Genomic DNA, 12661 nt, shown 5'->3' with positions numbered 1-12661 from the left:
ATAATAATAATAATAGAATCTGACTTGTATAGCTTTCTTGTAATGGATATCACGGGACATCACTTTACGATTGTTATGGGAATGGAAGGGGATATTGTATAATAGTTTCTCAGAGCGGTAGTTGTTCTGCGTAATACCGCTAGAAAGATGAAGATGTGGATTGCTACTTATGCACTTGCAGCTTCCGGCTTCTGTAAGCAAGCTAACTAACGTGCGCCACCAGTAAGCTGCGCACCCCACCTAACCTGACCTAACTCTCTCCACAACCACCACTATGCCGCGACAACAACGCTCTATATAGACTTCTCGTGAAGGTAGACTTTATCTTGCTATATCTTGTTGGAGATAAGCCATCCAGTTGTTCTCCGACCTTACCCTGAACTAATCCAACAACCTTACCCTGAACCAGTCTTTCTATGAACCAATTCAACAAGTTGTCAACGAACCAGACTGAACCCTGAGGCTGAAGGTATAAATAGCAGTAGAGTAGCTAGGTAGAAAGATAAGAGAAAAAAGCACCAAGAGTGATAAGAAAGAGACAATAACAAGTGAATGCACCTCACAGAGAGTCAACTACAATACAATTACCTTCTATTCTCTTCCTCTAGTCTCTTTATTTATCTCCTACTTTGATGAGCTGCCTCTAAGTCTATTACTAGACAAGTAGAAGGCAGAGACCTCTACCTCTGAGCTACTAGTAGAACAAGCAGCTACTTCCGTACCCCTTCCACTACCATTATCCTAACATATCTACCTATCGTAATAATCTAAAAACAAATTAGTATGTATACTTATAGTAGCGTACGACGTTCTAGAATTAACTCTTTAAACGCGCCTCCGCGGTATCTAGCCACGATTAGAGATAGTATCTGCTAGGCGTAGGCTATCGCCTACTGAAGAGCAGTCTCTTATATAGTGGATTCCAGACCTTAACTAACGTGGTTTTCCGCTCTATATTATCGACGTGCGACGAATGGTAGACGCTTGTTACAAGTAATAAGAAGGATTCTCTTCTTGACGGAGGACGGGAGGTAAGGGGCCTACGGATGTCCACGTTAGAAGGTAATAATCAACGCGTGGCGCTAATCACGTGACTTAGCATCTTACGAAGATAGGAAATCTAGAGATACTAATAACATTTAAGATACTAGAGGCTTGGCTAGATACTAGAAGTAGAAAACACCCCGTTGCCCCACATCATCTCGAAGCTCAGCCAGAACATGACGATCTCTTTCCATCCCGTCCACTCCACTACCCTGCTGGTGGGCGGCATTCTTTCATTTTATTTTGCCTTGCGAGGCCCCGCTTGCCTATCTGACGTTGCGCTTACTCTTTCCACTTTATCTGCGTGCGCGGAGAACCTTCATCTTGCACTCAGCTCACCGCCTGGGCGCATTCCAATGCAAATGTCACCAGAAGATCTCGCAACTGCTGTCACGTCTATCAAGTCGATGAACGTTAGTAGAGACTGCAGAAGTACAGAGCATCCTATTCTCCCCAATGGGGTGGCAACTGCGATCAGTTCCTTCGAAAAGTACCCACTCCTCGCAAGCAATGCTATCCAACGAAAGCATGGGGGATACTCAAAGCAGAGTTCCAAAGAAAAGTTGATAAGCAATAAACTTGGCTATAGTTTGCACTTCGAGAAAGCTAGGAAGGGCATTGAAATGAATGCTCGACTTACAGGACAAGTGGCACAACTGGGAAGGGAGTTGTACAATACTGGCCCTGAAGCCCTAGAGAATGAAGCACCAGTTGATTTCGGACTGGTAGACTCAGCTTTTGGACACCTTGTGCGGGATTGGAGCACGCAGGGCTTGAATGAACGTCGGGCTGTGTTTCCACCTATTCTGGAAGCTCTTGAACAACATTTTGGACTGAACAGTATGAATAGAAAGGTGCTTGTTCCAGGGTGTGGTATGGGCAGGCTCGCAAGTGATATCGCGGATGCTGGTACGTTTCTCTGGCTACTCGAAATGCAGACAGTATTCTCATATCAGTACAGGATACAATGTCACAGCCAATGATCTGGATTACGGGTCCATACTTATCTATCACCTGCTGGCAAACCATACTACCTCGCTACATCAGCACGCAATTCAACCCTTCGTTACGAAATGGGCGCATCAGGCCGATTCTTCTTCGCGCTACTCTGCCATAACTGTTCCCGACCATATGCCCAATAGGACCGTCGAACTCGTCGAGGGTGATTTCTTGAAGGTGTTCCCTCAGGATGCCGAGTTTGATGCAGTTGTCACTCTGTTCTTCATCGATATGTCTGACAACGTGATCGACTTCTTGAGCAACATCCATCGGCTGCTCAAGCCTGGTGGCATATGGATCAATCTAGGACGTACGTTGGAGTTCCCATCATCAATAAGATTTACTCCTCTCTTGTGATATCATAATTGTTGAAAATAGACTGACGTGTATACAGCGCTCAAGTGGGACGGTTCTTCGATCCTTCAACTATCTGCAGACGAAGTTCTTCAATTGGCAGAGCTACTTGGGTTCGATGTCAATCATGAGTCAAGGAAGAGCATACACAGCACCTATGGTGCGCAACCTGAATCGTTACTAAGGTTTACTTATGGTAAGTATCTTGCCTTTGAAATATCCAAAATTCCTCGTTGTGGTATGTAGCACAAATACTTAGAACACTGGCAGTAACACAGTTCTGGACTTCGACGAGGAGGAATTAAGATGAGGCAGCACGATATTCGATTGCTCCCGAGGTCGTCTATTTTGGAAAAGCACCTGACCTCACTCCGTGCGCGACAAACAACCCAGTGGGTCGAAGTCGGCCAACGAAAACACAAAAGCAGCCAACAATATAACCTTATGCTATCTCTTATTGTTTACAACCAGCGTACTGGGTTGTTCGCCGCGCAAAGAGGAAGGTTAGGAATCCCATGACTTTCGCCCCCCTCGGTCTTGACTTATAGCTACCGTATTGAGATTTAGGGTGATATTAGGCGTTCAAGAATAAGATATATGATAGTAGGGAGGACACGCGTCCCGATGATAACTTATTCGGCCCTAAGTATTCATCCGAGCTGAAGCTGTTACTAGCAATATGCCCGTAATAATGTTATAATCACTAACGTGTTTTGCCACCGAGCGGCACACCATACCGAGCGGCGCAGTCTCCCTACCAAGACAACGTCGCAACAACAACGCGTGATGTCTCAACAACTATAACCTCGTAGAAGCTATACTAAAGCTAATATTTATGTAGTAGTCTCTAAGCTTAGTAGAAATTGAACTTGAAGTATTTAACGCGCTAAAAAAGTCTATGACGTACTACAAATAATAATACGTCGACGACGCGACGGGAAGCACTCTTAACGCGACTACAAGGCTAACTGTAAGCGCCTAACAAAACTAGAAAAGTAAGCTATTACTTAACGTGTAATAGTTCAGGCTAAGAGAGGACTACTCTATACCAACAATTTGCCAGCGCCTGTAACTACCAAGGGTGGCATACATGTAAGGGGCGAATATCAACCAGAGTTTGACTACCACGTTGCATGGCTTGATCTAAATGGAAAGTTCAGGATGATTGAGGAGGTGAAGGTCAGCGGCAGCGGCTACCAACTGGTGGCGCAGCTTTTCGCGTTGCAGCCCGGCTGTGCGACGCAACAGCGCCTCAAGCCTGTCCAGGTGGCCTTTCACGCCCGATTGCCGCGCACTGCTGCTCAGAGAGGTCTGTCGGACGGCAGCGGTGGTGGTGGCAGAGCTGGTGGTGTTGTTGGCACGGCGTTTGCGCGCAGGGACTGTGGCATACGTACTTATTCGGCGCATGGCAGATCCGCGAGCTTGTACTGCTCGCACTCATTATCACCCGAACACTTTTTCTTGCGCTTTTTGCACATGAGGCTGCGTCCGAATCAGCATTTACTAGACTAAAGAGTCGCAACGGTAGGTGGTCCATGATGCAAGCAGTAGAAGTGTGGGTTAATCGCATCCTTGCCCCTACTAACCTGCACTTCCATTCGCAATTGTTAGTCTTATTCTATTTTCAAGAGATTGCCTAGATATTCTTAACCCAAACTCCCTGGACTAGGTGGCAAGTCACCTTTCTCCCACACTACAGGTTGCTTGCCAAGATCAAATTCGATGGTACCACCTTCGTGGAAAACGTCATCATGGTTGAACCAGTTTCTATCCCACTGAACTCCATTGATCTTCACGCCTTGCACATAGAAGCTATCTTCGGCAATCCCATTCGCCGTAATTCGCAAGGTTTTATCTCTACTGATCGTCATGTTGATATCGCGGAACCAAGGCGACTCGAGAAGGTACACTGGCTGCGTCACAATTGGGTAGAGACCCAGCATTTGCCAGATCAGCCAAGAGTTCAAGGCTCCGGCATCCGAATTGCCAGGCATACCGTTCGTGGTGTTGCGGAAGCTAAATGGTCAGCGAACGCACACCTCCTTGGAAGCAAAGTGAGACTGAAAACATACTATTGTTTGGCTTGTGAGCGGGATTTATTTACTGACTTCCACTGTTTGTTGAGATAATTGTATAGGTAAGGTGTAGCAAAGTCTGGTTCATTGCTGAGAATATCCATTAGTGTTGCTTCGAGTTGAAGTTTATGGAAGCCTGAGAAGCATTTTCTTACCCGATGTTCATAATAGTGTTGATCCCTGCGCCATTTGGCCCAAGGTCAGCTTGGCTGGTGTATGGGACAAAGATATAATCAAGGCGCTCCTCAAAACCTTGAGGTCCACCCATCTTCTCTATCAGTGTTTTCATGTCATGAGGAATCGTGAAAGAGTATTCAAAAGGTGTGCCTTCATATGTCAATGACGACCATGAGCAAGCGCCACATTTTGCTGGATTGTAGTCGGTCTGGTTGAATGTGCCATTCCTGTCCTTTGGAGTAAGAAAGCCACTAAAGTTTTTCGAAGTGTTCACACTTTGTGTACTGGGATCCCAGAGTAATTGCCACCCAGCCGATCGTTTCAAATATCTTGACACGTCGCCAGATTTCTCACCCTTTGCGACTTGGCTTAGAGCAAAATCATTCAGCGAATACTCGACAGTTCGTGAAATACTCCTGGGCATAGACGAGCTGACATATCCGTACTGCAGCCAATCCCCTCCTGCACCTCGCCCCTCTTTGTTGCTGCCATTAGTAGGTATTTCGGCATTTTTCACCATAGCAGCATAGCCGTCTGCCCAATCGATCTTGCCACGGAGACCCTTCACATAAGCATCTGCAAGCACATTATCAGAGTTGCTGCCGCCTTGTACCAGACCGTTGTCATTTCCCGAACGTCCATCGGGCATGTAACCTTGATTTCTCCAAATGTCGATAAGTGAGCGAATTTGCGATTCATATGCGTCGGTTTGAATCAAATGGGAAAGGCTTATCGTATTACGGAAAGTATCCCCTAGTTAACATGGTCAATATGCGACAAGCAAAGTTGAGATAGGGAACCCACATAAGCAGTAGAAATCATCCCAGTATGGTTCTTCCGATTGCCAGAGTGGGTTTTCGCCCGTTCGATTAGATGGAATGAGATGCATGAAGTAGAGCGATGAATATAACAGCGTGAGATGCTCTTGGTTAGTTTCATTTCCTGTATCCACCCGAATCGTGCTGAAAATCTCACGGTTCCATTCCTCGACTGCTGCATCAACTGTGTTTTGTATATCCCAGCTCTTGATCTCTTCATCTTTGAATCTACAAGCTTTCTCTTCTGAAATGAACGATATCCCAATCTTGGAGCGAACCGTCGTCTGGTTCCCTTTCCACGTGAATACTGCTCCAACACGTGAACCTTCGGGAGTGGTCATATTTTCTGAGGCAAACACTGGCCACGGGAGAGGCTCTGGATTCATCGCATTAAAACCAGGGAACTGGTTACGGCCAGCGAAGGTCTCTGCTTCATCTGGTGCTGTTTCAAATTCGCCACAGAAATAGACGGTATACGGCGCACCCTCGTTGAATCCTCCAGCAAAAGTTCCATAACCTCGATAACTCTTGCGATCTGGCGAAATCTTGATCTTACCCTGGCGGAATGTCTGAGTGCAATAGCCTCCAACAACATTTGGAAGATAATGCGACACATCTACAAGAATATGCTTCTTCTCATCTTTTGGGAACTCATAATGCAAGATTCCTGCGTGTCTTGTTGCGCTCAGTTCCGTTGTGACACCATTTTCTAGATTCGTCCGGAAATACCCAACGCTTGCATGGTCTTGCCCAACACGTTCTTGCCAGTAGGTACGATTATCCAAGAGATTGACCGGTGCTTCAATGTTTGTGAGGGGCATTTGCGAAATAACGCCGTACTTTGAACATCCTCCTGTGCCAGACTCATGCATCATCGAGAAGCCCGTAATGAGGCCATTGGGCGTATATCCACCTTGCAACGCCGCAATGCTCGTGTTCTTGACGTACGTATCCATTGTCAATTTGACCACACCATACGGCACCGCTGCTCCCACGAAAACGGCACCACCGCCAAAAGTGTAATTTGGTATTGGCCCTTCAGTACCCCAGAATGGATTCACATACTGTGAATAGTCGAACTGGCTGGCTGCAAGCGGCGAAAAAGCCAAGAGCGCAATTGTCAGTTTCCGCATCACGACGAAGGCTTGTAGTAAATTTATGAGTGAAGTTGGGAGTGAAGTTTTTCCCCATCTTGCTCGAGGGGTTTTGTCCGAGGCTCACGGTTAAAGGTACCCTGGTCTACTCCACTTTCGTCCTTTATTTAACCAACTTCTAAAATCTTCGGGGAACATTTCCGCGAACAGTATTATGTGCGCTTTTCCCCACACTAATGATTTTTCCCCACGCGCCAAGGAAATCATTTTAGTAAAAGAACACTTTGTCACTCTGTCCTGTAAACAAATCAAGTCTCTTGAGTTAAGCTTACTATAATTTAAGGGTAGGGAGTATTGTAGAAGGCCATGTTCTAAGGAGCAAGCCCTTGCCATACAAGACATTATATTTAATAGAGAGGTAAGCCCCGAAGCTACATCGCTATCCATGTACAATACTATTTACTTCAATGGTGCCCATGTCTTAGCGTGGTTCCAATCAGGCTATCTCCACCCTGCAGAGATTATTATGTCCTGACATAAACGCCCGATAGTCTTCTACCTTGCGATCTTCACCGGGGAAAGATCCTTCTTTGGAACCGATGGCAGTCAAGCTCATTGGGTCTTCTAACCGGTATTTCTGTTTTTGCCCGCTCCACCACAGGTTGCGTGTAATCCTGAGAGCCTGAGCTGAAGCAATCCCATCTGCTGCTGGTGGTAAAATGAACTGGTCTTCGATACCCTTTTGTTGGGTCAAAATGATCGTCGCAATTTGAATAACGACATTGGGAATATAGTAAACCAGCTAAGTAATAAGTTAGATAAATTTAGAAAGTGGGATTCATGAGAATTATTCCACTTACACCACCATTTACCATTTCTTTTCCAATGCGCATGAACCCGCCTCCCTGTCCAACTCTAAAGAGCTATAAAGGATCAGCTATCTACAATGTAAATTTATAGTTATTTTCAACAGAAGGAATCCCTTTAAATGGCTCACCTTGTACATGCAGAGTATAAAACATAAACAGTCGAACAAGGCTTGAAATAGAAAGACCAAATATATGTAGGGTGAAGACGGGCCAAACATACAACCAACGTTTCCTGGAAGATTGAATCCTGTTGTTCTAAAGGCCTCTATGAGATCTATCAATGGGCCGACGAATCTGGATTTAAGTTAGAAACATTGGCTTCCATAATAAGGAGCGAATCTCACAAAAAAAGAACCATGAATGTTAGGAGATACCAATTATTTTGGTAGAGAACTCGAACTCTACAAACACGTTAGGATTTTGTTGTATAGATATCAGCATGACTGTCAGATATAGGATACGTGCCTGATAAGCAACAAAGCTTGTGATGTGAATATGGTGACTGGTTCCAAAATGCCTGCAATCTTATACACTGGCAAACACTGACTGCCAGTATAAACTGCAAAAAGCCAGAAGTTGGTTAGTGTGGTGATGCAGCAGACCCTGGTGAGTCAGCTTCTAATTCTGCAAGGGCCGAAAATGAAGAGCGCAATATTGACTTACCTGTTCACAATGAAAAGAACTGTGGCATAATTGAATTTTCGCTGAAAGATGAATTGGAAATCTCTTGGGAGAGATATTATTGTACTAGAAACTTCGATTGGAATTTGACATTCTGATTTAGGAGAGACAAGGGGGTATGAAAGACTTACTCCCAATAATAACCACCTCTAAACAGAAGACATTAGTATGTTGGGTCGCAGCCTGCAAGTAGAGGAATACGCACACAACTATCGAAGAAAAGATTTGGGATTTCCATTGCGCTCGTACATCTCTCTGGGAAGGTAATAAATCATAACCCCATGGAGCTACGACATGAGTATTTGTAGTGGTGGACGTGTTCATCTTGCGTTTGCGCTTTGAGTCAAAAAGCCCTGGTAGTGATATTTTATGGACACTAGCAAACTAATGGCGTCAGACACCAAGTCTCCTCGGACCTGACCAACTCAAGCCGCGGAAGCGGCTGAGAGCAAAAGAAATACTAGCCTGCCTATCCCTTTACTCAGGCAACCGGTTATAAGAACAGCTGGTTAAGCTAGCCGTTAGCGTACTAAAGGCCCTTTCAGCCAGTTCAGTAGAAATTGTGTGACAATAATTGCTCTGATCGGTGAACAGAGACTTTGGTCCGATCGCAGCTGCTTAACCAGTCATATTCTCATCCGATGCACTACTAGGGTTTACCTTCCGTTAATTAGCCAATCAATAAATATGGAAAACTCTCACCGCAAATTTACTAATAGACTTCGTGAGTGGGTTGCTTTTTTTCTCACAAGTTTCAGGAACACCACGTAATTGGGCTATGTTCCCTGGATCTTGGCATGCATCGTGCCTTCGCTGCACCTCCTGCGCTTGAAAAGTGATAAACCTTCCGACGCTACATGGTTTGGTGAAATTTGTTTTTCCGCCAAATGTGTGCTGGCGTAGAAAGAAGTGTATCAACTTTCGTGTGGAAGGGGGTGGCTGCATCACCTGAATTGGCTGCACAGCTTGCTGGGTGAGGCAGGAGTTGTGCCCCATTTGGCCACCAACGCCACCCTGCGCGTGCCCCCTTCGCCAGTTTGTCACTCTTTTTAACACCCAAAACTCTCTTTCTCAGCTATTGAGTCAGCTTCTTCGCCAATTATTGGGGTCTCGTTCACCTGCATGAACCTTTTCTTACGAATTTTACGCGTTTTTGCTGATGCCTCGATAGCTGCTCGAAAGGCTGTGCGATCCTGATGTGATGATGCTAACCTGTTCGGCTGCCAGTTCTGGTTTCAGCTCTGCTAGCGCTTTTGGTGGCTGTTTGATAACTTTTAGTGTTGACGCAAGCTACTACTATACCAAATTTGATCGCCAAGCTAGAGAAGCTACTCTCATTCCATTGCACCAGAGAGCGCCTTGGGTGCGCACAGGCTTCTCGCTCCCCCTTATTGTCCTACGCATTTCAACGAGATGCTCAGCTCAATGCAGATGTTTGTCGAAAAGATCTAGAGCTACCGTACCAGACGGTTATGTGCCTCGGACGGCCACAAGCCCGATCCGCCCATCAACCACCACCGTCACCCACCCGATCGCGCCACAATCACCCCAAATACACACTTGAAGTCATATCTGCTTTAGAACCTAGAGAAAAACTTGTACATGACCAAATTGCTCAAAAATTAGTTCTGAGCCATTAACGCAGAGGCGGCGCCACCAAGGTTTGACCACCTCCCGCGAGGCCTACCACCAAAATCAACATGCGCGGCACCACGACAGGAGCTTAAACTTATTGAATATATATATCAGCTTACTGTACGTGGTACTCTATCTAATCAAAGTCTTGTTGGGAGGTTTGCATGTGAAATTGCACAGAAAGTGAGTCGTCACTACTCGGTCGCTTAGCAACTCTACCAATACCGTCATCGCGGCGCGGCCGTGATATTAAGTCACTGTCTTGCCCATCAGTAACTTTTCAGGGCTCTTATGGCGACGAGATTATAGCTTGATACACCCTGGTTGAGGAGGTTCAGGCTATAAGTCTATCAGACAAGATAGATCCTGAGACCGCGGCGCCTTCGCTTTGCGCTCGTTTGACCCCCTTCCACACAGTCAATGAAGCTGCTTTGTTACCTGGTTAGTGGATCGCAGTGCTCGGCATTAGTTTTCTTGTACCTACAAGTAAGCAATGTTTAAAGAGATTTCAAATCCTTTGCTGGTAGTGGGTTCCTCGTCGTAGCCGTTCAATCTGCAGTAGCAATGGGTCTCAAAGCTGTTGGCATAGATGTTGAAAAATCCCAATGGGAACATGCGCAGACGTTGAACGTATTCGAGATGACTGATCTGCTAGACACTAACTTCGTGACCCAAATCCAGAAAGATACTGGAGGTGGGGTTCATGCTGTGACAACTCTCAGCACCAGTGTCAGAGTTCAAGATGCTGAGCCATCAATCATTCGCATTGGTGGGAATCTGATGGTTGTTCCAGTGGTAAGCATGCGATCAAGCTTCAGCATTAGACTTGCATTCCAGACTTCTAACTACCATTTCGTCAACGTCCAGACTGCACCAAACCACCTACCAATAATATCAGTTACAGTTTTACTTTCACCTGTTTAAATTGTCAATGTATCTTCCGGGAGAGCAAACGGAATGAATAAATGTATGGACTTCTCCCACTGGCACAAGATCCGTCCCAAATCCACAAAGTATAGCATTGACAAGTATCCGGAATTGTTCTATTTGATGCAGAGTGGCAAAATCCCAGAAGGCTGCATGGTTATAACATCTTTCTCGTAACGAAGTCCAATCTGGACAAAGGATAATGAGTATTAAAAACCGGGCTATCCAATCGTGCCAGCGACTCGACTATATCGAAGGGAAGTAAGAGTTGTCTTCGGACCAGTGGCGTAGATCTTCGCTCTGTTGATTTGAGTTAATTGTTTTTTAACAAAAACTGCAAGATGACTAATGTATCGCGGAGAGTCTCTACTCCATCAGCTACATTATCTAGCAATGACAACAAGAAGATGCTCCACCTATTCAATTACTAGCACTCTTCCACACAGGTCGGAGTACTTCACTTCTACAAATAGGTATCGAAAGCATTTCAAAGTTAACTACTCAATTTAGTAATAGCTCGAGTAGCAGTTAGATCACTACTCTGTAGCTTCCTATTCTTACAGCTTAATAAGCTGAAAGCTCAGAGCAAATAATAAAGGACGAATAACAAATAGTAAAGAGTAAAATGCGATGAACGGTGATTTAGCGACCGGTGAGCGAAGAGTGAACAAATACAGATCAAGGAGTGACGTAAGGGCATTGGGAATAGAAGGTGACGTATGTGACAGCTTAGTCATTCTTCTAGGCCTAAGACCTCACAAGACAGTTGCCCAAGCAACAACCAGGCCAGATAGGCAAGGCAGGAAATAGAATCGAGGCCAGGGATTTGGACAAAGAGGTAGAAGATCCAATCTATTCGATGTACCATCTTTATAGGACTTTCCAGTTATCAGAAAATGACCCAAGTAAGAGGTCAGTCGACTGGGTCGCCCCAGCCGCTTGCTGAGTGGCGCCCGGGATATCGAACAATTGAACGTCTTGCAAATTGAAACCTAGGCGTGTATCAATGCCGTGCACGACAGTAAGTTATACAATAGTAAGTATCATTAACTCCTTCATGCTTTATCTAATTTTGGTGTAGTGCATTACGCTACCACTCCTCTTATTCTTTTCTCTGTAGCTTCTGCAGCAGCTCAAACCCGACTTGGTCTACGATGCTTTGTTGATTTCGACACCTGTCAGTTTCCTGTTCCCGCAGAATTGAAGAATAAAATGGCTGCGGCCTTTGGAAAAAGAGCAGGATGTACGAAAGCTGAAGTCGTGTACCACGGTGCGCCAAATTCTACTATTGAGGGCCTTAACTGCGACCCAGTCGCTGTTAAAGCTATAGGCTCTAAATGGGTTCATACTTTCGATACTGGTATAGAGATATGTTTTGTTCGTTGCTTGTAACGGCGTAGGTAAGACTATTTGGGTTGGTAATGGCAGTAGAGTCACTTCGAGGCATATAAAACTGCGTGGGACATCATTAAGCCTTATCGTATTAGCGGTAGTGACAAGATTTATTTCTTTAAGCGCCCGGTGTTGATCGCACGCCCAATGAGCGGTTAAGAGTAGGTGACAACACGCAGGGCTGAAACATAGCTACCAGACCGTACAACATGAACCTTCTTTCCACTCAGCCCTAGACAAATCATTGACACAGTAGTATTTCCAGAGGCAACCTGCCAAGCGCGCGTGCTGTTTTGTCTTCGTACAATTTCCAATGGGTAGGTAGATTAGGAAGTCTCTGCTTGTCAACTGGCGACAGAAGTTCAGCCACGCTAAAAAGCCTCAAGCATATATGATTTTGGATGATCTATGGCGTCTCTCTTAGTGAGAATTGTTGCCGGGAGATTGATAAGTACACGAAGATCGACATTGGGAATGCAATACGACATGGCGACTTATTTGAGAGAATCGACGATGTTTTGTTAAGCAATACATTCAGCGCAACATTTTGGGTCATTCGAAACCGCTCACACGCTTGCCAATTCCTAGCACCTTAC

At 45.4% G+C, this 12661-nt stretch overlaps 4 protein-coding genes across 4 annotated transcripts; 2 read left to right on the top strand and 2 right to left on the bottom strand.

Moving 5' to 3' along the window:
• Positions 1-1220: 1220 nt before the first annotated feature.
• On the top strand, positions 1221-2707 carry PSV08DRAFT_244373 (N2227-like protein-domain-containing protein; the record flags this gene model as incomplete). Its single annotated transcript, XM_066092312.1, has 4 exons — positions 1221-1953; positions 2006-2353; positions 2438-2593; positions 2676-2707. 4 exons carry the CDS (start codon positions 1221-1223, stop codon positions 2705-2707), a joined length of 1269 nt encoding a protein of 422 aa, XP_065949888.1.
• A 1324-nt stretch (positions 2708-4031) lies between these two features.
• On the bottom strand, positions 4032-6603 carry PSV08DRAFT_385263 (glycoside hydrolase; the record flags this gene model as incomplete). Its single annotated transcript, XM_014224923.2, has 4 exons — positions 4032-4413; positions 4470-4562; positions 4628-5402; positions 5454-6603. The coding sequence occupies 4 exons, from the start codon at positions 6598-6600 to the stop codon at positions 4044-4046; spliced, it is 2385 nt and encodes a 794-aa protein (XP_014080398.1). The 3' UTR covers positions 4032-4043.
• A 316-nt stretch (positions 6604-6919) lies between these two features.
• Positions 6920-8578, bottom strand: PSV08DRAFT_359584 (uncharacterized protein). The gene is made up of 8 exons (XM_014224922.1): positions 8317-8578; positions 8243-8260; positions 8094-8177; positions 7896-8033; positions 7775-7831; positions 7559-7724; positions 7422-7484; positions 6920-7363 (listed from the first exon to the last, which is right to left on the bottom strand). Exons 1-8 carry the CDS (start codon positions 8433-8435, stop codon positions 7058-7060), a joined length of 951 nt encoding a protein of 316 aa, XP_014080397.1. The 5' UTR covers positions 8436-8578; the 3' UTR covers positions 6920-7057.
• A 1732-nt stretch (positions 8579-10310) lies between these two features.
• On the top strand, positions 10311-10670 carry PSV08DRAFT_244371 (uncharacterized protein; the record flags this gene model as incomplete). The annotated part of the gene is made up of 2 exons (XM_066092311.1): positions 10311-10541; positions 10584-10670. The coding sequence occupies 2 exons, from the start codon at positions 10311-10313 to the stop codon at positions 10668-10670; spliced, it is 318 nt and encodes a 105-aa protein (XP_065949887.1).
• Positions 10671-12661: the final 1991 nt, after the last annotated feature.

This window comes from Bipolaris maydis (genome assembly GCF_028858645.1).
Source record: "Bipolaris maydis strain C4 unplaced genomic scaffold PSV08scaffold_2, whole genome shotgun sequence".
Lineage (NCBI taxonomy): Eukaryota > Fungi > Ascomycota > Dothideomycetes > Pleosporales > Pleosporaceae > Bipolaris > Bipolaris maydis.
This window is presented reverse-complemented; position numbering and strand designations above follow the sequence as displayed.

Excerpts from the sequence above, each read along its gene's own strand:
- PSV08DRAFT_359584 (XM_014224922.1), bottom strand. The coding sequence starts at position 8,435 with ATGAACACGTCCACCACTACAAATACTCATGTCGTAGCTCCATGGGGT. Across the intron at positions 7,832-7,895 it reads CAAGCTTTGTTGCTTATCAG|AGTTCGAGTTCTCTACCAAA; the intron begins GCACGTATCCTA and ends ACGTGTTTGTAG. Across the intron at positions 7,485-7,558 it reads TTATACTCTGCATGTACAAG|CTCTTTAGAGTTGGACAGGG; the intron begins GTGAGCCATTTA and ends GATCCTTTATAG.